We start from the raw sequence: 23,757 nt of genomic DNA, 5'->3' as shown, positions 1-23,757 counted from the left end.
ATGTTGACAGGGGTTTGAATCCACACCATTCCCACCACTAGAGTTCTGAATCTTCACTCTCCCCACTGCAGTCCATCCTAAAGTTGTAGATATGGGCCAACCATCTCTACAACTATCTGTCCACATTTATACATAGTTTCCCCTTCTTTTTCTGATCTCATTTGATCTTGAAGTCAAACACCTTAGAGCCAATGAGAAGATCAGAATTTCTAAATGGGACCCTACAGCCCGAGTCGGACTTTGATAATGGAAAAAGAGGCAATAATTTGGGGAAGATTACATTCAACCTCTCTGATTTTAAACTCAAACTTCAGTGAAATTAACCATACATCTTTATAACTCAACACAATGCACTTATCAACACTGAACACTATCTGATATATTGGTAGCTAAATAACTACTTCTTGAGTGTAATGTGGAAGTTTAAAGATTTTGTTGTTTCTGGGGGCTGGCTGTTGGCACACCAGGTTAAGCAGACACAGTATGAAACACAAGGGCCAGCGCACAAAGATCCCAGTTCAAGCCCCTGGCTCCCCACCTGCGGAGGATTGGGAAGGGTTGTCAGCAATAAAGCAGGCCTGCAGGTGTCTATCTATCTCTTTCCCTATCTCCCCCCCTCTCTCAATTTTTCTCTGTCCTATCTAACTAAAAAAAAAAAAAAAAAAAAGGGAGTCGGGCAGTGGTGTAGCAGGTTAAGCCAGGTGGTGCAAAGCACAAGGACCGGAGTAAGGATTCCAGTTCAATCTCCAGGCTCCCTACCTGCAGGGAAGTCGCTTCACAAGTGGTGAAGCAGGTCTACAGGTGTCTATCTTTCTTTCCCCCTTTCTGTCTTCCCCTCCTCTCTCCATTTCTTTCTGCCTAACGACGACGACATCAATTACAACAACAATAAAACAATAAGGGCAACAAAAGGGAATAAATAAATAAAAGGAAAAAATGGCTGCTAGGAACAGTGGGTTCATAGTGCAGGCACTCAGCCCCAGTGATAAGCTTGGAAGCAGAAAAAAAAAGATTTTGGGGGGTTGGGCAGTAGCGTAGCAGGTTAAGCGCATGTGGCACAAAGCGCAAGGAGCAGCATAAGGATCCCAGTTTGAGCCCCTGGCTCCCCACCTGCAGGGGAGTTGCTTCACAGGTAGAATGAAATTAGAATGGCCCAGGAGGTGGCATAGTGAATAAAAAAGTGTATGACTCTTAGATGGTGGCACCTGGTTAAGCACACACATCATGGTGCACAAGTTTGTAGGTTCAAGCCCTTAGTCCACCTATAGAGAGAAACCTTTATGTGCTTCATGAGTGCTGCAGGTGTCTCTCTGTCTCTCTCCCCCTCTATCTCCTCCCCTTTCTTTTTTCTTTTTTCTATTCCCTTTTGTTGCCCTTATTTTTTATTGTTGTTGTAGTTTTTATTGTTGTTATTACTGATCTCGTCATTGTTGGATAGGACAGAGAGAAATGGGAGGGGGGAAGACAGAGAGAGGGAGAGAAAGAGAGACACCTGCAACCTGGCTTCACTGCCTGTGAAGCAACTTCCCTGCAGGTGGGGAGCCAGGGGCTCAAACTGGGACCCTTAAGCCAGTTCTTGCGCTTTGCGCCACATATGCTTAACCCTCTGCGCTACTGCCCGACTCCCTCTCCTCCCCTTCAAGTTCTGTCTCTATCCAATAACAAATAAATAATATTTAAAAAAAATTTTTAAAAGTGTATGATTCTCAAGCATGAGGTCCTGAGGTCAAGCCCCAAGATTGCATGTGTCAGAATGATGCTCTAGATCTTTCTCATTAATTAAAAACAAACAAACATATATGTATGTATGTGTCTGTATATATATGTACACACACACATATATGATCACTGGCTATAATAACCTCATCTACAGATTTGAGGTGATGTGTGTGAACTATGTCTTAAAGGAAAGGCAAACCTGGCCGTTCTGGGAATGGCAGTTTGGTGCTGATAGAGGACAGAATTTATCAATAGCTAGCTCTGTAAGCCAACAGGAAAGAAACTAAGCTTCAAAAGTCTGAGGGGAAGGAGATTGGCATGCCTATTTGTGGATGTGGATTTCAATCCAGGCTCACTATGGCTCTGTTCCTTCTCCTCTTGTGGTAAGAAATTTCTCTTTTATCTCTTGTTTCCTATGTCTAACTACCTAAGGAAGTCAACTTTAACTTTCCCTGGGCAAACACTTCCTAGGAACCCAGCCCATCTCACCGATCCTGAAGCTGAGTCTTCTCCAGTTCCCCTTGATTCTTCAGCTGTATCAACTCCTGGCTCTTTTCATGGGTTTTCTTCTCTAGCTCCTGGGTCTTGGCTAGTAGCAGCAGCATCTGGGCTGATTCACTCCCATCCTGTCTCCCAGAGCCACTGTAATCCCGGGACTGAGTTCCCACAGTCAGGCGCAGACAACAGGTCAGTAGGGAACCTGAAAGCCTCACATGCTCGGCCTTTAGCTCCATCAGATCTCTGAGTACAAGCAACAGAAGAGCAGACTCCAATAGGGACAGGGACAGAAGCATGGAGAACAGGCCCAGTGAAGCCTGACAAGCAGGTCTGGGAGAAATCTCATGCATCTAATAATACCATCCTTCCCCACCAACTCTTTCACTCCCCTCCACTTCCTACCTCCTTTTCTCCAGTCTATAGCAGCCCAGAGCCAGAAGTGCAGATCAGGCAAACCTTCCACCTTCTAACCCCACACTAACCTGTCAGTGGCTGATTTCATTTCCAGGAAGTGGCGTCGAAAGGTCACCACCTCCCTCCACAGACTGAGAAGTCGGCCATGCTCCCCTTTCAGGTAGCCCTTGAAGAACTGTGTATTCAAAACCCAGAACATTTTTTTAAAAAATTTGATTTACTTTCCCTTTTGTTGCCCTTGTTGTCTTTTTATTGTTGTTGAAGTTATTATTGATGTCGTTGTTGTTGGATAGGACAGAGAGAAACAGAGAGAGGAGGGGAAGACAGAGAGGGGAAGAGAAAGATAGACACCTGCAGACCTACTTCACCACCTGTGAAGCGACTCCCATTCAAGTGGGGAACCGGGATCCTTATGCCAGTCCTTGCGCTTTACGCCACATGCGCTTAACCTGCTGCGCTACCGCCTGACTCCTGATTTCTTTTTTTTTTTTTTTACCAGACCACTGTTTAGCTCTGGCTTATGGTGCTGCAGGGGACTGAACCTGCAACTTTGGAGTCTCAAGCATAAGAGTCTCTCTGCAGAACTATTATGCTATCTATCCCTGCCTCAGAGGATTATCTATCTTTTACCAACATGGGAGCCTTAGATGCCTCCTGACTACTGGGAGGCCTGTGGGCTGGGAAAGAGGCAAAGAGGCATTTATGGATAAGTGGGAGACAATTTATCAATAGGTGGCTAGTATACTGAAGAATTTAATAAAATGGAACTCAACAGGCCAAAGGGCCTGGAATGTCATACCCTTCTTCTGAGCCCAACTGGAAAAGGGTAAGTGAACCGGGGGAGATAACTTGCATGAGTGAAGTCTGGGTTCAATCCCCATCACCTCATAAAAACCCAAAAGACAAAACCAAAATAGAATTCACAAATGGTGGCGGTGCTCTGGTCACTCTCTTTCACACAATAAAAAAGATAGAGATAGACTTCCGGAGGCGGAGCTACGAGCAACAGATCGCTTTCTCTCCTCTCCTCTCCTCTCCTCTCCCGGATCAACTAGGAATACCAAAGGAGACCACCCGGACTGAAACAAGACAGGACTAGAATGACCACAGAAACCCAGTAAATCACCCGTGAGTACAAAAACGCGTGGCTGGTGACAGAGAGGAGAGAGGGGCCTAAGGAGAGATTAAGTGACTGCTAACAGTTCGACAGTTTGTCAGTGGAGACACCACCTCCAGTCTGCTCCACCAACAAGGGGACAGCTGAAGGGAGGAAAGGACTCCCCAGAGACTCACCAAGTACAACTCTGAGTCTCCATTGCTACTACCCTCAGAATCTGGAGCAGCAACAGGGAGGGACACCAGGGCACAGAGATCTAACCGGGAAACCCAGGAGAAGACCTATACCTCGGTGGCATAGCTGAAGGGCTGTGAAAGTCTCTTTGCATAACCACTGGATTATCTCTGCCACACCCTGCTTTATCTCTTGGTCAGGAGTCATTGATTAAGCCAAGAAGCCTATTGATAGTTTAAAAGCCCTCAGGCTACCATAGCCTACAGGGAAAAAAAAAAAGGCTTTTACACCACTGAACTCCAACTCAGATTGAAAAAACTGTTAACTTATATAAAATGGTTAAAACAACAAGAAAAAATAATGGAGACTCGAACCAGGACAAGAGTCCAGCTAAAAGTCCTCCAGAGGGCGAAGCACAAAACAACGAGTTCAACATCCAAACATTAGCTAAGGAAATAATAACAGGAGTGAGTAAAGAATTTGAAAAAATTGTAATCAGAACTGCAGGAACAACAAATGAGAATATGGAAGAAAATTCTAATAATCTCATGGTTATTAGAGAGCTGAAAGCTGAAATTGCTGAGCTAAGAAGGCAACTAGTTGAACAAGCTAAAACAGTATCAGAGCAGGGCAACAAAATAGATGAACTCCAGAAAGCAGTAGAGGGCAGAGAGAATAGAATCAATGAGGCTGAAGACAGAATTAGCAAGATTGAGGATGAATTAGAGACAACTAAAGAAGAAGTAAGAGACCTCAAAAAGAGATTAAGAGATGCTGAAAACAACAACAGAGTCCTATGGGATGACTTCAAAAGAAACAATATACACATTATTGGCTTACCAGAGGAAGAAAGAGAAGGGGAGGAAGAAAGCGTTCTCCAGGCCATAATAGCTGAAAATTTCTCTAGTCTAGACAACACCAAAGACATAAAGATTCAAGAAGCCCAGAGGGTCCCAAACAGAATTAACCCAGACCTAAAGACACCAAGACATGTCATACTTAGATTGGAAAGGAATAAGGATAAAGAAAGGATCCTCAAGGCTGCAAGAGAAAAACAAAGAGTCACCTACAAAGGAAAACCCATAAGATTAGCAGCAGACTTCTCCATACAAACACTACAGGCCAGAAGAGAATGGCAAGATATCTATCGAGTGCTCAATGAGAAAGGCTTTCAGCCAAGAATACTATATCCTGCTAGATTGTCATTCAGACTAGATGGAAGCATCAAAACCTTCTCAGACAAGCAACAGTTGAAGGAAGCAACCATCACCAAGCCTGCCTTGAAAGAAGTTCTGAAAGGTTTCCTATAAACAACCAGACCACCACAAATAGAACATATATCAAAACACTCTAAAACTCTACAAGAATGGCGTTAAAATATCTTCAATCTTTGATATCAATAAATGTGAATGGCCTAAATTCACCTATTAAAAGACACAGAGTAGGAAGATGGATCAGAAAACACAACCCAACAATATGTTGTCTACAGGAAACTCACCTAACGCAACAAGACAAACACAGACTTAAAGTGAAAGGATGGAAAACTATCATTCAAGCCAATGGCCCACAAAAAAGGGCAGGAACAGCTATTCTCATATCTGACATGATAGACTTTAAAATACGTAAGATTAAAAAAGATAGGAATGGACACTACTTAATGCTCAGAGGATCAGTCAATCAAGAGGACTTAACAATTATTAATATCTATGCACCCAATGAGAAGCCATCTAAATACATCAAACTTCTACTGAAAGAGCTACAGCAATATATTAACAGTAACACAATCATAGTAGGGGACTTCAACACCCCACTCTCTCAACTTGACAGATCATCCAGGCAGAAAATCAGTAAAGACATAAGGGAGCTAAATGAAGAGATAGATAAACTAGAACTATTGGACATTTTCAGAGTCATTCATCCCAAGAAACTGGAATACACATTTTACTCAAATCCACATGGATCATTCTCAAGGATAGACCATATGTTAGGCCACAAAGACAGCATCAGCCTATTCAAGAGCACTGAAATCATCCCAAGCATCTTCTCAGACCACAGTGGAATGAAACTAACACTTAACAATCAACAAAAGATTAGTAACAGTGCCAAAATGTGGAAGCTCAACAGTACACTTCTTAACAACTTCTGGGTCAAAGAGGAAATCAAGGAAGAAATCAAAATGTTTCGAGAGTTCAATGAAAATGAAGACACAAGCTATCAAAATATTTGGGACACAGCTAAAGCAGTCCTAAGAGGGAAGTTCATAGCTATACAAGCACACATTAGGAAACAAGAAAAGGCACAAATAAACAGCCTGATTGCACATCTTAAAGACCTAGAAGAAGAACAACAAAGGAATCCTAAAGCAACCAGAAGGACAGAAATTACTAAAGTTAGGGCAGAAATAAATAACATTGAGAATAGGAAAACCATACAAAAGATCAATGAAAGTAAATGTTGGTTCTTCGAAAGAGTAAACAAAATCGACAAACCTTTAGCCAGACTCACAAAACAAAAAAGGGAGAAGACCCAAATAAATCGGATAGTAAATGAAAGAGGACATATCACAACAGACACTGCAGAAATTCAACATATCATGCGAGGCTTCTATGAACAACTATATACCACCAAGCTAGAGAACCTGGAAGAAATGAATGATTTCCTAGATACCTACCAACTTCCAAAACTAAGTAAAGAGGAAGTCGATAACATGAACAGGCCCATCACAGCTAATGAAATTGAAACAGTTATCAAAAATCTCCCCAAAAATAAAAGTCCTGGACCAGATGGTTTTACAAATGAATTCTACAAAACTTTCAAAGAAGAACTAATACCTCTACTTTTAAAAGTCTTCCAGAAGATTGAAGACACTGGAATACTCCCTGCCAGCTTCTATGAAGCCAACATCACTCTGATACCAAAAGCAGACAGGGACACAACCAAAAAAGAAAACTACAGACCAATATCTCTGATGAACATAGATGCGAAAATATTGAACAAAATTCTAGCCAACCGGATACAGCAGTATATCAAAAAGATTGTTCATCATGACCAAGTGGGGTTTATCCCAGGCATGCAAGGTTGGTTTAATATACGTAAATCAATCAATGTGATCCACCACATCAACAAAAGCAAGACCAAAAACCACATGGTCATATCAATAGATGCAGAGAAAGCCTTTGACAAAATACAACATCCCTTTATGATCAAAACACTACAAAAAATAGGAATAGATGGAAAATTCCTGAAGATAGTGGAGTCTATATATAGCAAACCTACAGCCAACATCATAGTCAATGGTGAAAAACTGGAAGCATTTCCCCTCAGATCAGGTACTAGACAGGGCTGCCCACTATCACCATTACTATTCAACATAGTGTTGGAAGTTCTTGCCATAGCAATCAGGCAGGAGCAAGGAATTAAAGGAATACAGATTGGAAGAGAAGAAGTCAAACTCTCCTTATTTGCAGATGACATGATAGTATACATGGAAAAACCTAAGGAATCTAGCAAGAAGCTTTTGGAAATCATCAGGCAATACAGTAATGTGTGAGGCTATAAAATTAACATTCAAAAGTCAGTGGCATTCCTCTATGCAAACACTAAGTTAGAAGAAATTGAAATCCAGAAATCAGTTCCTTTTTCTATAGCAACAAAAACAATAAAATATCTAGGAATAAACCTAACCAAAGAAGTGAAAGACTTGTATACTGAAAATTATGAGTCACTACTCAAAGAAATTGAAAAAGACACAAAGAAGTGGAAAGATATTCCATGCTCATGGGTTGGAAGAATTAACATCATCAAAATGAATATATTACCCAGAGCCATCTACAAATTTAATGCTATCCCCATCAAGATCCCAAGCACATTTTTTAGGAGAATAGAACAAATGCTACAAATGTTTATCTGGAACCAGAAAAGACCTAGAATTGCCAAAACAATCTTGAGAAAAAAGAACAGAACCGGAGGCATCACACTGCCAGATCTCAAACTATATTATAGGGCCATTGTCATCAAAACTGCTTGGTACTGGAACATGAACAGACACACTGACCAGTGGAATAGAATTGAGAGCCCAGAAATGAGGCCCCACACCTATGGACATCTAATCTTTGACAAAGGGGCCCAGACTATTACATGGGGAAAGCAGAGTCTCTTCAACAAATGGTGTTGGAAACAATGGGTTGAAACATGCAGAAGAATGAAGCTGAATCACTGTATTTCACCAAATACAAAAGTAAATTCCAAGTGGATCAAGGACTTGGATGTTAAACCAGAAACTATCAGATACTTAGAGGAAAATATTGGAAGAACTTTTTTCCGCATAAATTTTAAAGACATTTTCAATGAAACGAATCCAATTACAAGGAAGACTAAGGCAAGTATAAACCTATGGGACTACATCAAATTAAAAAGCTTCTTCACAGCAAAAGAAACCACTACCCAAATCAAGAGACCCCTCACAGAATGGGAGAAGATCTTTACATGCCATACATCAGATAAGAGTTTAATAACCAACATATATAAAGAGCTTACCAGACTCAACAACAAGACAACAAATAACCCCATCCAAAAATGGGGGGAGGAATTGGACAGAATATTCACCACAGAAGAGATCCAAAAGGCCGAGAAACACATGAAAAAATGCTCCAAGTCTCTGATTGTCAGAGAAATGCAAATCAAGACAACAATGAGATATCACTTCACTCCTGTGAGAATGTCACACATCAGAAAAGGTAACAGCAGCAAATTCTGGAGAGGATGTGGGGTCAAAGGAACCCTCCTGCACTGCTGGTGGGAATGTCAATTGGTCCAACCTCTGTGGAGAACAGTCTGGAGAACTCTCAGAAGGCTAGAAATGGACCTACCCTATGACCCTGCAATTCCCCTCCTGGGGATATATCCTAAGGAACCCAACACATCCATCCAAAAAGATCTGTGTACACATATGTTCTTGGCAGCACAATTTGTAATAGCCAAAACCTGGAAGCAACCCAGGTGTCCAACAACAGATGAGTGGCTGACCAAGTGGTGGTATATATACACAATGGACTACTACTCAGCTGTAAAAAATGGTGACTTCACCGTTTTCAGCCGATCTTGGATGGACCTTGAAAAAATCATGCTGAGTGAAATAAGTCAGAAACTGAAGGATGAATATGGGATGATCTCACTCTCAGGCCGAAGTTGAAAAACAAGATTAGAAAAGAAAACACAAGTCGAACCTGAAATGGAATTGGAGTATTACACCAAAGTAAAAGACTCTGGGGTGGGTGGGTGGGTGGGGAGAATACAGGTCCATGAAAAATGATGAATGAAATAGTGGGGGTTGTATTGCTAAATGGGAATCTGGGGAATGTTATGCATGTAAAAAAAAAAAAAAAAAAAAAAAGAAGTAGAAACGCAAAGCAGAAATTGACTGAGTTTGGAGTATGGCACCAAAGTAAGAAAGCAGAAGTATACTAGAGTTTGCAGTGAGTATCTCCCTAATACTTCCTCTCCACTTTTCCAAGCTTTGGGTCCATGATTGCTCAACAATTTGTTTGGCTTTGTATGTTAACTCTCTTTTCAGTCACCAGGTTCCAGGTGTCATCAGGATGCCGGCCAGACTTCCCTGGATTGAAGATACCACCAATGTGTCCTGGAGCTCAGCTTCCCCAGAGACCCATCCTACCAGGGAAAGAGAGAGGCAGACTGGGAGTATGGACCGACCAGTCAACGCCCATGTTCAGCGAGGAAGCAATTACAGAAGCCAGACCTTCTACCTTCTGCAACCCTCAATGACCCTGGGTCCATGCTCCCAGAGGGATAGAGAATGGGAAAGCTATCGGGGGAGGGGGTGGGATATGGAGATTGGGCGGTGGGAATTGTGTGGAGTTGTACCCCTCCTACCCTATGGTTTTGTTAATTAATCCTTTCTTAAATAAAAAAAAAAAAAAAGGGAGAGATAAACTTCTTTGTTTTTTGTAAATACTTAACAAATCTGAGCCATTACCATTATTAGCACAGACATGATGAAGATTAAATGTCATAACATGTAAATTATTAAAATACGTTAGAGTAAGGGTTCAGGAATATTCATTTCCTTTGGCTGGAAACTAAAGTTCTCAGGGTCCATATCTGGCCTTTAAAAACAAAATTGTTAAATATGTATTTATTTATTTGATAGAGAGAGAAACTGAAATGGAAGGGGGAGAAAAAGAAATGCCAGTAGCACTGTTTTACTGCTTGCTAAGCTTTCCTCCTGCAGGTGGGGACTGGGTCCTTGAGCACGGTAATGTGTGTACCTAACCCCCTGCCCCTATATCTGGTCTTTCTTCTTCCATTCAGTTCAAACTCAACCACTCCCCACCACTGTGCTACACACCTACACAACTCCACTACTCCTGGGACAACTTTTTCACTCTTTATTTCATACAGGAAGAGACAGACATCACAGCACTGCTCCACCATTTACACCATCGATGTAGCTTCCCCTGGTGTTGTGGTGCACCTACATGGTGCCAGGGCTCAACCTCATGCATGGTAAGGTATGCATTCTACCAGGTGAATTATTTTTCTGCCCTCAAAACTATCTCTTTATGATCCAGATATGCAAACCTCCAGACCCAGGGAGTCAGTAAACTTTCATACTCATTTGAAGTAGTTGCTTTGAATGTCGTGCCACCTGCCTAGGTAGGTAAGGGCAGAACTAGGCTGAAGGCCAAACAGGGCAAAGCTGCCAAAATACATGGTCAAGATGGTCAGAGACTTTAACAAAAACAACTTAGTTTCCCCTGTAAAATTAATCCTTTGGGAGTTGGGTGGTAGCATGCGCAGTGGGTTAAGCGCACATGGCGCAAAGCGCAAGGACTGGAGTAAGGATCCTGGTTCAAACCCTGGCTCCCCACCTGCAGGGGAATCGCTTCACAGATGGTGAAGCAGGTCTGCAGGTGTCTATCTTTTTCTCCCCTTCTCTCTGTCTTCCACTCCTCTCTCTATTTCTGTCTATCCTATCCAACAACAACAACAATAATAACTAAAACAATAAAATAACAAGGGCAACAAAAAAGAATAAATAAATATCTAAAAAAATAATAATAAAAATAAAATCAATCCCTTCAGAGGTCAGGCAGTCCTGTTACTATGCATAAGGATCTGGGTTCAAAGCCCTGGTCCCTACCAGCAAGGGAAAAATTTCACAAGAGATAAAGCAAGGGCTTTATGTGTTTCTCTCTCCTTCTATTTCTCCCTTACTTCTCAATTGCTCTCTGTCCTATCAAATAAAAAAGATAAAGGAAAAAATGAAAAAAGAAATTAAAAAAACCAACTTCTTATCAGGCGGTGGTGCACTTGGTTAAAGTGCACACATCACAGTGCATAAGGATCCCGCCTGGTTCAAGCTCTTGATCCCCACTTGCAGGGGGGAAAGCTTCTTGAGTGGTGACAGTCTGCAGGTGTCTCTCTGTCTCTTTCCCTCTCTATCTTCCCCTCCCCCCTCAATTTCTTTCTGTCTCTATGCAATAATAAATAAATAAATGTTTTTAAAATGTTACCCCTTCTAATACTGACTACAGTAGTAGCCAGATTGCACAGCCCTTCTCTCACAGTTGCAGCCCTATTCTTCCTACCTCTTGTTCCATCTGCCACTGACTCTCCTTCCTCATGAGTTCATCTCGAGCCCGACTCCAGTCTACTGTCAATTTTTCCACATCTTCTCGAAGGGCTTTATTCACCACATCAGCTTTTTCCATGTGCAGACGAAGCTGGGTGTTCACTTCTGCTAGACTCTCACACCTGCACTGGGGAGGGGTAGGAGCGAGTAGAAGATAAAGGTCAGGTTCAACATTTGGATTTCTTGGAGTAAAATGATAGCCACTAGAATTCTCCACTGCCAGCAATTAGAGAGCTAGAGCTGAAATTCATGGTTCTTGCTCATGCTGGCCCCCAGGATTGGCGTTTCCCTTCAGCCTTGTCTATCTATGGGCCAACCACACAGACTAGAGAATTTAGGGTCCATCACCTCTGTTGTTCCTCCTCCAATCGGATCAGCAGCTGCTCCAGGTTTGGCTCCTCCACACTTTCCCACCTCAGAGGGATGGGTCCCTTGGTTAGACAGAGACAAGCCTTATTTACCACCAAAGAGAAGAAAGCTCAATTATCTGATGCCCTCTCCTACAGTAACCCATCTTCTTTTTCCTCTCCTTTGTTAGCAATATGCTTCCTTTTTTTAGTTACTATACCCTGAAAGCAAATCCAATGCCACTCCTCTCCCACAGAGAAGAGCCAGTGTTTTCTCCTGAAAAACATTTGGTAATGCAAAGAATTTTCAACCTGAAAAATGTAAGAAACTCTCTTATTAATGGTTGTTTTGATTACTTTTATGACACTAATTTTTTGGCCCCTGGTAAACTGATGAACTACTCTGAGTAAAAAAAAAATTTCTTAACAAAAAGTTGAAGCTGCTGTTCTCTCCCTTGGAAAGTTGCTTTGCAGATTAAACGTCATGATTATGTGATAATGACCAATGGTGCTTGGCCTACATAGAATGATACAGAATAGGTTCTGGTTCTTTCCTTTCTCTGAGAGAACTTATCTGAGGGGAATGTGAGAAGGTGCTGGGAAGACTGAAACAAAGCCTGCCCTACTCATTCAACAGCATCAAGAAATCAATTCTGTCACAAACCTTTTTCTTTTTTTTAAGGTCTTCATCCCTACAAACCAGATAAACACTGACACCTACTGGACAAAAAGTGTATTTCTTTGTTCTGATCATACACTTCCAATTTCACTTAAATCTCCTGAAGCACCATTTCTTCCCCAGAGAAGGGCTAAAGTCTGAGAGACTAGGAAAAGTGCAAAGAATATAACTATCTTTGTGATAAAGCTCTCAGAGTGGCCTGGGTTGGGGGTGGTGGTGGTGGTTTGAGACTGGGGGAAGAGGGATACCTAGTAGATTGATATCTCTGGACCTGCAAATCCAAGATCCAGAGTTTAATCCCTAGTACTCCAGTGGAGCATATGCCAAAGTGTTATTCTGACTTCTCTCTGTCTCATGAAATAAATAAAAATGATCTTTTAAAAAAACTCTCAAGAGACTGAAGAAAGGCATTTTACCAAACAGTCTTATCTTACTCAGCCTCCCTCAGCCAATCAATGATCCTTACAAATATATCCACTGATGGTGGCCCCGGGGGTGGGGGGTGGGGGGAATACACAGAACTCAACCTTACTTACCCCAGTGGCTTCCAGCCTCTTCTCCAGCTCTTGGCACCATTTCCGGTACTGAAAAACCTGAGGCAGAGAGAGTAGAGAGAGTAGACTATGGGCAATGAGAATAGACTGAGGCAGAGAGAGTAGACTATGGGCAATGGGTTCAGCTGGTACAGACAGCCTAAACCAATGATCCCTAAGGATCTCCATCAAAGTTGTTTCTTTCTTTCTTTCTATCTTTCTCTCTCTCTCTCTATTAATTTTTACTTATAAAAAGAAAACACTGACAAAAACCACAGGATAAGTGGGGAACAACTCCACACAATTCCCACCACCAGAACTCTACATCCCATCCCCTTCCCTGATAGCTTTCCTATTCTTTAACCCTCTGGGAGTATAGACCCAAGGTCCTTGTGGGATGCAGAAGGTGGAAGGTTTGACTTCTGTAATTGCTTCCCTGCTGAACACGGGCATTGGCAGGTCGATACATATTCCTAGCCTGTCTCTCTCCTTCCCTAGTGGGGCAGGTCTCTGGGGAAGCAGGGCTCCAGGACATATTGGTGGGGTCGTCTGCCCAGGGAAGTCTGGTTGGCATCATGTTAGTATCTGGAACCTGGTGGCTGAAAAAAGAGTTAACATATAGAGCCAAACAAATTGTTGACTAATCATGAATCTAAAGGCTGGAATAGTTCAGATGAAGAGTGGGGAGTTCTCCGTTCTGTAGTCAGTTAGTAGGCCTATTTTAGTTATATTCCAAAGGGCCCATGACTATAATAGGTTTTTTTTTTTTTCCCCAGAGCCTGACATCTGATTTGCAGGTGGACCCAAGTTATTGTCTAGGGAGATGTCATGGCTTGAAAAAGGACCAGAAAGCTGGACCAGGGAAGAGAATAGCTCCCTAATATTGGAAAGGGGTATAAATATTGTTGAGTGTAAACCCCATCGATTTGATGTGATCTGGGGCCCATATTCAGCTTAGGAGCCTATGGTCAAGAGTAGGAACATTCCAAGCTGCCCCAGTTTCAGGACCCATCTTCCTCAGGTGGAATATAGAGTATGTTTTCCAGCCTTGCTTTGGATGATGGAACATTCTCTATCATTGTTGATCCACGTCTTTCTTTCTTTCTTTCTTTCTTTCTTTCCTTCTTTCTTTCTTTTTAATTTTTATTTATAAAAAGGAAACACTGACAATAACCATAGAATAAGAGGGGTATAACTCCACACAATTCCCACCACCAGAACTCCGTATCCCATCCCCTCCCCTGATAGCTTTCCTATTCTTTAACCCTCTGAGAGTATGGACCCAGGGTCATTATGGGGTGCAGAAGGTGGAAGGTCTGGCTTCTGCAACTGCTTCCTCCAAAGTTGTTTCTAAAGGGGGAACTAGGTGAGTAATAATAGTGAGGTTAGGTCATAACATCGTATTCTTTCTATTTTTTTAATCTCTCTTTTTAAAATATTTTTCCCTTTTGTTGCCCTTGTTTTTTATTGTTGTTGTAGTTGTTGTTGTTCTTGATGTCCTTGTTTATTTTTTAATATTTATTTATTTATTCCCTTTTGATGCGCTTGTTGTTTTATTTTTGTAGTTATTATTGTTATTATTGATGTCATTGTTGTTGGATAGGACAGAGAGAAATGGAGAGAGGAGGGGAAGACAGAGAGGGGGAGAGAAAGACAGACACCTGTAGACCTGCTTCACCGCTTGTGAAGCGACTTCCCTGCAGGTAGGGAGCCGGGGGCTCGAACCGGGATCCTTACTCCAATCCTTGTGCTTTGCGCCACATGTACTTAACCCACTGCACTACTGCCTGACTCCCTGTTTTTTTTGCTTATTTATTTATTGGATAAGGACAGAGAGAAATTGAGAGAGAAGGAGCAGACAGAGAGGGCGAGAGACAGAGAGACACTTGCAGCCCTGCTCCACCACTTGTGAAGCTTTCCCTCTGCAGGTGGGGACCAGGGGCTTGAACCTGCGTCCTTGTGCACTGTAATGTGTGCGCTTAATCAGGTGTGCCACCGCCTGGCCCTTCCGTATTCTTTCTATTTGAGCATACACACTATTTTCTGTTTGCCTCTTGTACTGGAGGGGCAAGGTGATGGAACCAGAAAACCTTGGATCAGGTCCTACCTCTAGACTAGAATAGCCAACCCAAACAACTAATTAAACCCTTGTGAACATCACCTTTAAAAGGGCCATCATGGGCATGGGGGAAGATAGCATAATGGTTATACAAACAGACTCTCATGCCTGAGGTTCCCAGTCCCCAAATTTAATCCCCTACACCATCATAAACCAGAGATGAGCAATGTTCTGGCAAAAAAAAAAAAAAAAAAACTAAAAAAAAAAAGGGACATCATGTATATCTCAGGGAGCAGTTGTAAATCCTAAAGGAAAAACTTTTTGAGACACTCCCACCATGTGATTCTGTGTTCTGAAAACCTTCTCCCACCTCAGCTCCAAGAGGTGTTCTCCTTCCCGTCTCTGGGAAAGGGCAGTTGCCTCACCTTGGCCTGTAGCTTCCTCACAAGAGTTGCTTGCCTTTGCTGAGCCTCCTGGGAATTTTTCAGCTTCCTCCAGGAGGCAGCCTGGTTTTCTGCCATCTGCTGTTGCAGGGCCAGCACTTGCTCCTCCAGCACCAGTTGCAGTGATTGGGGCTTCATACTGTTTAGCCCAGAGCCTCCTGTCTCCATGGGGGCACCAAATAGTAAGTCCACAGGTCGCTATGTAGCCAGAGGCTGTCCACTCCCAGCAGGGTCTCTATTCATTGCTGAGTCCCCTTCAATCTTCCCTTGAGCTGAGGACCAAAGCACACAGTTGAGTTTAATGGACTGCTTAGATTACTCAGATCCAGCACTCACTAAATCTGGCACAGCTGAGATAGAATAAACACGCTCCTTCCCTATAGGGTTCCTCAGAGCCTTTAAAACACTAATACCCTAATCTTTAGGGGGTATTAGTGGGAGGGCTATGATGAGAACCACCTCCAGATCTACTTGGCCTTGAGACAAGGTCACAAGACTAGTGTTTTCTGGCATGTAGATTTTTGGAAATCTGCATTAGATTGTGAGTGCTTGATTTACCAATGTATCCCTAGTTCCCAGAACAGTTGTTGAATGAACCACTAAAAGTGCTTTTTTATATAGTAGGGGAGAAAGACATTTGCAATAATAGAGGTGCTACAAGCTAGTATAGGAAAACAAAGTAAGGATATTTAACTCAGCCTGGGGTTCTGTGTGTTCTGTGAATTAGCATCATTTTAAACACTTACTTACTGCTCCTTTAGGTTAGTTGTTTCAAAAATCTTGTAACCAGAGCCAGAGAGGTAGCTCACCATGTCAAGCGTCACTCTATCTGAATGGAAAAAGCGGCCTACAGCAGTGACGTCATGTGGCTCTGGTTCTAACAAAAACAAAACAAAGTCCCATAAATAAATAAACCTTGAAATGTTCCAGTGCCTGCCTATCACACTTCAGTGCAGGTGTAATTATAACACATTATTATTATTATTAGCCAGAGCACTGCTTAGCTCTGGCTTATGGTGGTTCGGGGTATTGAACCTGGGACTTCAGAGCTTCAGGTGTGAGTCTCTTTGCATAACCATTATACTATCTACCCCTGCTATTATTATTAAAAAAATTTTTAGTGCCACCAGGGTTATTGCTGGGGCTTGGTACTGGCATGACTAATTTATCAGGCCCAGTGACCATTCTTTTTTCTTTTTTTAATATTTATTTATTCCCTTTTGTTGCCCTTGTTGTTTTATTGTAGTTATTATTGTTGTTGTTATTGCTGTCGTTGTTGGGTAGGACAGAGAGAAATCAAGAGAGATGGAGAAGACAGAGACGGGGAGAGAAAGATATCTGCAGACTTGCTTCACCACTTGTGAAGCGACTCCCCTGCAGGTGGGGAGAAAGGGGCTTGAACAGGGATGCTTATGCAGGTCCTTTCGCTTTGCACCGCCTGTTCTTTTTTCTTTCTATTGTACTTCATAGACAGAGAGAAATTGAGAGAGAGAAATATAGACACCTTCAGACCTGCTTCACCACTCATGAAGTTTTCCCCCTACAGTGGGGGGGGTGGGGGCTCGAACCTTGGTCCTTGTGCATGATAGTATGTGCCTTAGCTAGATGCACTACCATCAGGCCCCCCAATTATAGCACTTTATATGTGGATAAGGTAAAAAGGCTGAGAAAGGATAAGCCTCAATTAAAAAATTTCAAGGTGGGAGGCAGTAGATAGCATAATGGTGAAGACTCTCATGTCTGAAGCTCGAGTCCCAGGTTCAGTCCTTCACACCACAATAAACGAAACCAAAGAGCACTGGTTAAAAAAAAAAGGAGTCGGGTGGTAGCGCTGTGGGTTAAGCGCACGTGGTGCAAATCGCAAGGACCGATGTAAGGATCCCGGTTCGAGCCCCTGGCTCCCCACCTGCAGAGGCGTCACTTCACAGGTGGTGAAGCAGGTCTGCAGGTGTCTATCTTTCTCTCCCCCCTGTCTTCCTCTCCTCTCTCCATTTCTCTCTGTCCTATCTAACAACGACGACATCATCAACAATAATAACTACAACAATGAAAAACAACAAGGGCAACAAAAACGGAAAATAAATATTAAAAAATCATTAAAAAAAGAAAAAAGAAATTTCAGTCACTGGAGAGATGGTTTAGCTTATAGATCTCAAGACTTGCACACTTGAGGTTCTAGTTTAATCCCCAGAGCCACATGTGCCAGAGTGTTATTCTGGCTTCTCTCTTTCTCATACAAATTAAATTACAAAACAAATCTTTATTGAAAAAGGTAGAGGACCAAGAGCTAGCTCACTTGGTAAGACATGCATGAGACCTTGAGTTCCAAACATGGCACCCCATGGGAACAATGTGACATCAGGGGAAACTCAAAGACTCCTCACACACCAGTTTCTTGGCCAAAACAGGGCAGTGGGGTACACACTGGCAGGAGAGTCAGTGACTGTCAGAAATACGTAAGAGGGGGAGGCACAGTGACCAATAGGAGTTCTGGATGTTAGTCCAAGCTCTGTCTGACGGATGCTCTGACCTTGGATATTCCCTTTCAGTCTCATCCAAGAAAATGAGGGCATATAGCTATATGACTTAAGAGTCTCTTACATCACTAACATATAAAACCTGGAGGAAGGATAATATCAAGTTCTCTTATTTCATTAATCCCAGGACTCTCACCTCCAAGGCTAAGAAAAATTTGTATTTTTCAATTACTTATCAAGAAAATAGAATATGCAGCAAATGCAAACATAATATTTGTACATCAAGTGAGACTTTCTTTTTAATCAAACACCACAGACATCATTACAACCACTATATAGTCTAATTCTATATTACATTTATCACTATTTGTTGACCTTATCTACTATTTTATGACTGTCTTAAAGATAGGATCAGTTTTTTAAAAAAAACATTTTACTTATTTATTTATTTACTAACTATTGGATAGAGTCAAAGATAAATTGATAGGGAAGAGGAAGGTAGAAAGGGGAAGAGACAGAGAGTTACCTACAGCTCTGCTTCACCACTTGTGAAGCTTCCCCCTGTAGGGGAAGCTGGGGGCTTGAACCTGGGACCTTGCACACTGTAGTGTGTACACTTAATCAGGTGCACCACCTCCTGGCCCATATAAGATCAGTTTAATTCATTTTAGTCATATGTAAGACGTCAACAATTCCTAATGAGGCATACTAGTGAGCTCTAATCCAATTCCTACACAGCAAGAAATGCAGGTGCACTGTCCAGGTAAGCTGTTTTACAGGCAGGCATTAGGTTAGGCTTTTGTATAAATCATGAACTTCAGAGACTCACAGGTTTTCATATCATCCTTTGATTCCTTATCCCAAAATATTAGGTTGAACTATATGAAGTGGTTAATGTTCATGAAATTTTCTTATCTGTAACCTGATTGCTTCATGGAGTTCAGCTCCTTACATCTATCAATAGCCCCACCATTGTTATCAGTTATCAGTTATCCCCACCCTGCAGGTGGGGAGCCAGGGGTTCCAACCAGAATCTCTAAGATGATCCCTAAGCAGATCCCTGAGCTTTGCACCATGTGTGCTTGTGTGCTTAGCCTCTGTGCTACTGCCCAGCCCCCCCATTTTTATATCTCATGTACCTTAAAAAAAAAAAAAAGAGGGCAGGGCAGAGACCATAATAGTTATGTAAACAGACTCTCATGCCTGAGGCTCCTAAATCCCAGGTTCAGTCCCCTGCCCCACCATAAGCCAGAGCTGAGCAGTGCTCTGGTGTTTCTCTCTGTGTCTTTCTCTCAAAAATAAAATAAATAAAATATTTTTTAAAAAAGTGGTCCAGGAGGTGGTGCAGTGGATAAAGCATTGGGCTCTCAAGCATGAGGTCCTGAGTTCAATCCTTAGCAGCACATGTACCAGAGTGATGTCTGGTTCTTTCTCTCTCCTATCTTTCTCAGGAATAAACAAATTCTAAAAAAAAAAGAAAAAAAGGATTTGAAGTTGTAGAAAACATACCACACTAATATACCACTAAGGGAACTAAGTGCCAGGTATACAAAAAATCTATACTTTGCATTTGTTTGCTTTAAACATAACATTGTTGTAAGAAATAAAATTTAGGGTGGGGTAGATAATATAATAGTTATGCAAAGAGACTCTCATGCCTGAGGCTCCAAAGTCCCAGGTTTAATCCTCTCTGCACCACCATAAACCAGAGCTGAATAGTGCTCTGGTAAAAAATAAATAATAAAAGAAATTTAGAAGAAATAAAATTTATATTTAAAATTATTTTAAGCATTTTATGGTAAAATAACAATAAAAAGGATAAAAAAGGTGTGTGTGTGTGGCATCAGGAAGCTTTGTGAAATCTGAGTTTATTTTTGAGTGTATTCAAGATATTGGTCTGAGATTGAACCAGCAGAGCTCCAAAAGAAAGTTCAGTTTCACTATCCCTCAGAAAAGGGAAAGACCAGTGGTTCACTCCTCTGGGGAGAAAAAAAAAAGTGGTACTTTTGGGGGCTAGAGAGGTGGCACATCAGGTTAAGGGCACATGGGGCAAAGCACAAGAACCAGCGGTTCCGGCCCTCGCTTGGCTCCCCACCTGCAGGGGGTCGATTCACAAGTAGTGAAGCAGGTCTGAATGTGTCTATTTTTCTCTCCTCCTCTGTCTTCCCCTCCTCTCTCGATTTCTCTCAGTCCTATCCAACAACAACAGCATTAACAATAATAACAACAGCAACGAAATGGAAAAAAATAGCTGCCAGGAGCAGTGGATTGGTAGTGCTGGCTCTGAGTGATAACACTGGAGGCAAAAAAAAAAAAAAGACTTTTGAAACACTGACAAATCCAAAATTGTTAGAGTGGGCTACAGAGTGCTAACTATTTGACCCCAGTCTTCTGTAATTTTAATACTACTTCTTACTCTACCCTCTTCACTCAGAGCCCTCTTTGCTGTGCGTACTTGGAACACATTAAACCACACACTCCTCTCAGAAATCAAGCTTGTGATTCACTTAATTACTGCCTTCAGGGTTCTGATCAGATGTCACTGTCTCAGTAAGTTTTTTCCTAATCGTCCCAATATAAAATATTACTACCTCCATGCACGCTGGTTATTTCCATTTACTTTACCATGCTTTATCTGTCCCGATTTGCTTATTACATGTAATATATCTGCCAGAGTGTAAACTCCCCAAGTGCAAGGACATTGTTTTATTGAGTGCTATATTCCCAGCTCCTAAAACACTGTCTGGAATTCAACAGGTGTTCATTAAATATTTGACACCATGAATTAATATAAAAACATTAGGTAACCTGGTTCATATCACCAGTGGTTTTGCAAAATGCTGACAAATCTGTAACCTTCAAAAGGTTAAAAAAGATGTATGTAATTTGCATAGCACTTAACTCACAACAACCATTTGCAAATCTCATTAAGAAAAAAATGGGGGGAATCGGGCGGTAGCGCAGCGGGTTAAGCGCAGGTGGCGCCAAATGCAAGGACCAGCGAAAGGATCCTGGTTTGAGCCCCCGGCTCCCCACCTGCAGGGGAGTCGCTTCACAGGCGGTGAGGCAGGTCTGCAGGTGTCTATCTTTCTCTCCCCTTCTCTGTCTTACCCTCCTCTCTCCATTTCTCTCTGTCCTATCCAACAACAACGACATTGATAATAACTACAACAATAAAACAACAAGGGCAACAAAAAGGAATAAATAAATATAAAAAAAATGGGATAAGGCTTTACAGAAAAAAAAATGGGTTAAGACTTTACAGAAAACTGTGACTCAAAAAAAGGAAGGGATATAGCTAGTTAGTGGCGAGCAGACATGGAAGCCAAATTCTTACCTCTCTACATTAAGCGGCCTAATGTGTGAAATTAAAAAAAAAAAAAACACAAAACCACAGTTGTGTGAAGGGTACTCGCTAAAGGATGTGAAAACAAGTCTCCGATGGAAAAAGAAAGGTAGTGTTATTGAAGGGATATAGAACATTTCAGCAGGTTGTAGCTTGCATTTTGTCATGAATTCACTTGATAAACTTGGGAAATCAATTTCTTTCTAACTCTTCTCTGTAAAATATGCATCATAATCCTGACTTCCCCAACTCATGAGGCCACATCTACTCTGGGGACACCCTAAGAATTTGTTCCCTGGCTCCACTCACTAATTGTGAGACTCGAGGCAAACTCATCTACGCCTCCTGCTTCTTCACATATAAACTGTGAAGACACAGAACCCTGTTTAGAGATTACTGTGAGGATTAAATGGGACCTGAGGTGTTACGCAGTTACTAGCCACTGACACTGTGGGACTCCTCAGTAAATACTAATTATTATTAGCGCGAGCTAGACCCTAGACCTTGGGATACCGTGCGTATAAAAGGACAGTAAAGCAGACAGATTTGCAAGCATGAAGTCCTGAGTTCCATTCCAGGCATCGCATGTGCCAGAGAGATGATGTCCTATCTCTCTCTCTCTCATAAAGAAGTAAATCTTAAAATAATAATGATAATGATAACTGCGCCTGCCGAGAGCGGTGGGGAAAGGATTCCAAGGAAGTGCTGCCAGAGCTGCGTGGTGGAAGGAGAGCTCCAGAGTGGCGCTGGGCTTTGGGATCGCGAGCAAAGGCGGAGGGCGCTGCACAACCCCGGGGCGCAGGGAGCGAGACCGCCGCGGACTCTGAGGATCCCGGATGGAGAGCCGGAGCTTCCCTGTGCGCGGACCGGTGCCCGCAGCAGTGGCCGCAGCCCGATCGCAGTGCGCAGCCCCCCCGGGCCTCCGGCTCCTCCCGCAGAACCGGAGGCCGCTTCCAGACCGGGACTCCCTCGGGTGCCCTGGCGGCCGGCCCCTGGGCCTCGGGCCGTTAACCCGGGCACCCCCGCCGGCCCTAAGGCCCCACCTCACCACGCTGGGCTCCCGCGAATTCCCACAGCGCTCCTCCGCAGCCAAGAAGCTGAAGCCCCAGCGAAAACCTGGCCGGGACCGGGGCCGCGGACGGAGAGCCCCCCGCAGCTCCGAGCCCAGAAACTCCCGCCCTTTCGGAGGGCCCCGCCCCACGAGCTGAGCTCGGGTAGGCGGGCTGTGCCGGCGAGGGGGCTTCCGCCATGTTGAGTACAGGCAGCCAGTCTACCAGGGAGGCGCAAAAGCCAAGGGGCCATTACATTGACAGACGCAGGACGCTCTAGAAGGAAGTAGAGAAGAGTTGTTGGATTCGAGTTAAGAGAAACTTTGGCAACAGAGCGACACTTGCCCTCAATTAGCCCCTCTTTTGGCTTCGAGGGCATACACTGCGCATGTGTAGAGTCCGCTCGGTTTAGGCGCGCCTGCGCACTGCTTGTTCCAGCCACAAATCGGGGTACTAAAAGCCGGGTGAAGGACCCTGCTACTCGCTGCGGAGCAGCGGAAACCTGAGGACGGTTTTTCTCACCTTCACAAGTCTAAGCTCCAAGCAGCTCCAGGCAACGGAACACTCACAGCATAGCTACTTAATGTTATTTGCACTCGCAGCACTGTTTTCATCCACACGTCTTTGCCCAGAGTGTTCTCTTTTGCTGTATCTCCTACATGCATCTGGAGAATTGCAGTTTGCCTGACAACCTTTAGAGGACGCTACTCAATATGCTATTAAAATGAATATTCTGGGATTCCATCCCTAGAAAGTTCAAGAATCTTCATTTTTAGTAAATATCTTTGATGATTATGATGCACCAGAAACACTTTAAATTTTTTTAATTCTATTTATTCCCTTTTGTTGCCCTTTTTTAAATTGTTGTAGTTATTATTCTTGTTGATGCCATCGTTGTTGGATAGGACAGAGAGAAATGGAGAGAGGAGGGGAAGACAGAGAGGGGGAGAGAAAGACAGACACCTGCAGACCTGCTTCACCACCTGCAGGTAGGGAGCCGGGGGCTCCAACCCGGATCCTCACTCTGGTCCTTGCGCTTTGCACCTCCTGCGCTTAACCCGCTGTGCTACCGCCCTACTCCCCAGAAACAAGTTTTTTTTTTTTTGGAAGCAACCTGCACATGGTCTGGTAGAAGACAGTTGCTCACTACAGTGCTGATTGAGTAAATGGATGGAAGAATGGGTAGGGGTGAAACAAACAGTTCATAGCCACAATGGGTATATATATATATATTAGATAGAGACAGAG

General features: G+C 42.9%; 1 protein-coding gene across 10 annotated transcripts in view; it reads right to left on the bottom strand.

Moving 5' to 3' along the window:
• Positions 1-22,653, bottom strand: part of CEP250 (centrosomal protein 250) — a 77,420-nt gene extending 54,767 nt beyond the window's left edge. The window contains exons 1-8 of one of the 10 annotated variants that reach the window (XM_060188894.1): positions 22,504-22,653; positions 16,384-16,514; positions 15,620-15,909; positions 13,139-13,195; positions 11,925-12,007; positions 11,533-11,698; positions 2,700-2,806; positions 2,209-2,460 (exon numbers count right to left, since the gene is read on the bottom strand). In XM_060188894.1, coding sequence (XP_060044877.1) covers positions 2,209-2,460; positions 2,700-2,806; positions 11,533-11,698; positions 11,925-12,007; positions 13,139-13,195; positions 15,620-15,805 — 851 coding nt within the window. In that variant the 5' untranslated portion in view covers positions 15,806-15,909; positions 16,384-16,514; positions 22,504-22,653. Of the gene's footprint in view, positions 1-2,208; positions 2,461-2,699; positions 2,807-11,532; positions 11,704-11,924; positions 12,008-13,138; positions 13,196-15,619; positions 15,910-16,383; positions 16,515-18,640; positions 19,601-22,503 lie in introns of those variants that run through there. The other 9 variants (XM_060188889.1, XM_060188900.1, XM_060188906.1 and 6 more) reach the window with 9 other exon arrangements.
• Between the last annotated feature and the right edge of the window lie 1,104 nt (positions 22,654-23,757).

The sequence above is a fragment of the Erinaceus europaeus genome, chromosome 1 (genome assembly GCF_950295315.1).
Source record: "Erinaceus europaeus chromosome 1, mEriEur2.1, whole genome shotgun sequence".
NCBI lineage: Eukaryota > Metazoa > Chordata > Mammalia > Eulipotyphla > Erinaceidae > Erinaceus > Erinaceus europaeus.
The sequence above is the reverse complement of the archived record's forward strand: the minus strand, read 5'-3'. Positions and strand labels throughout refer to the sequence as shown.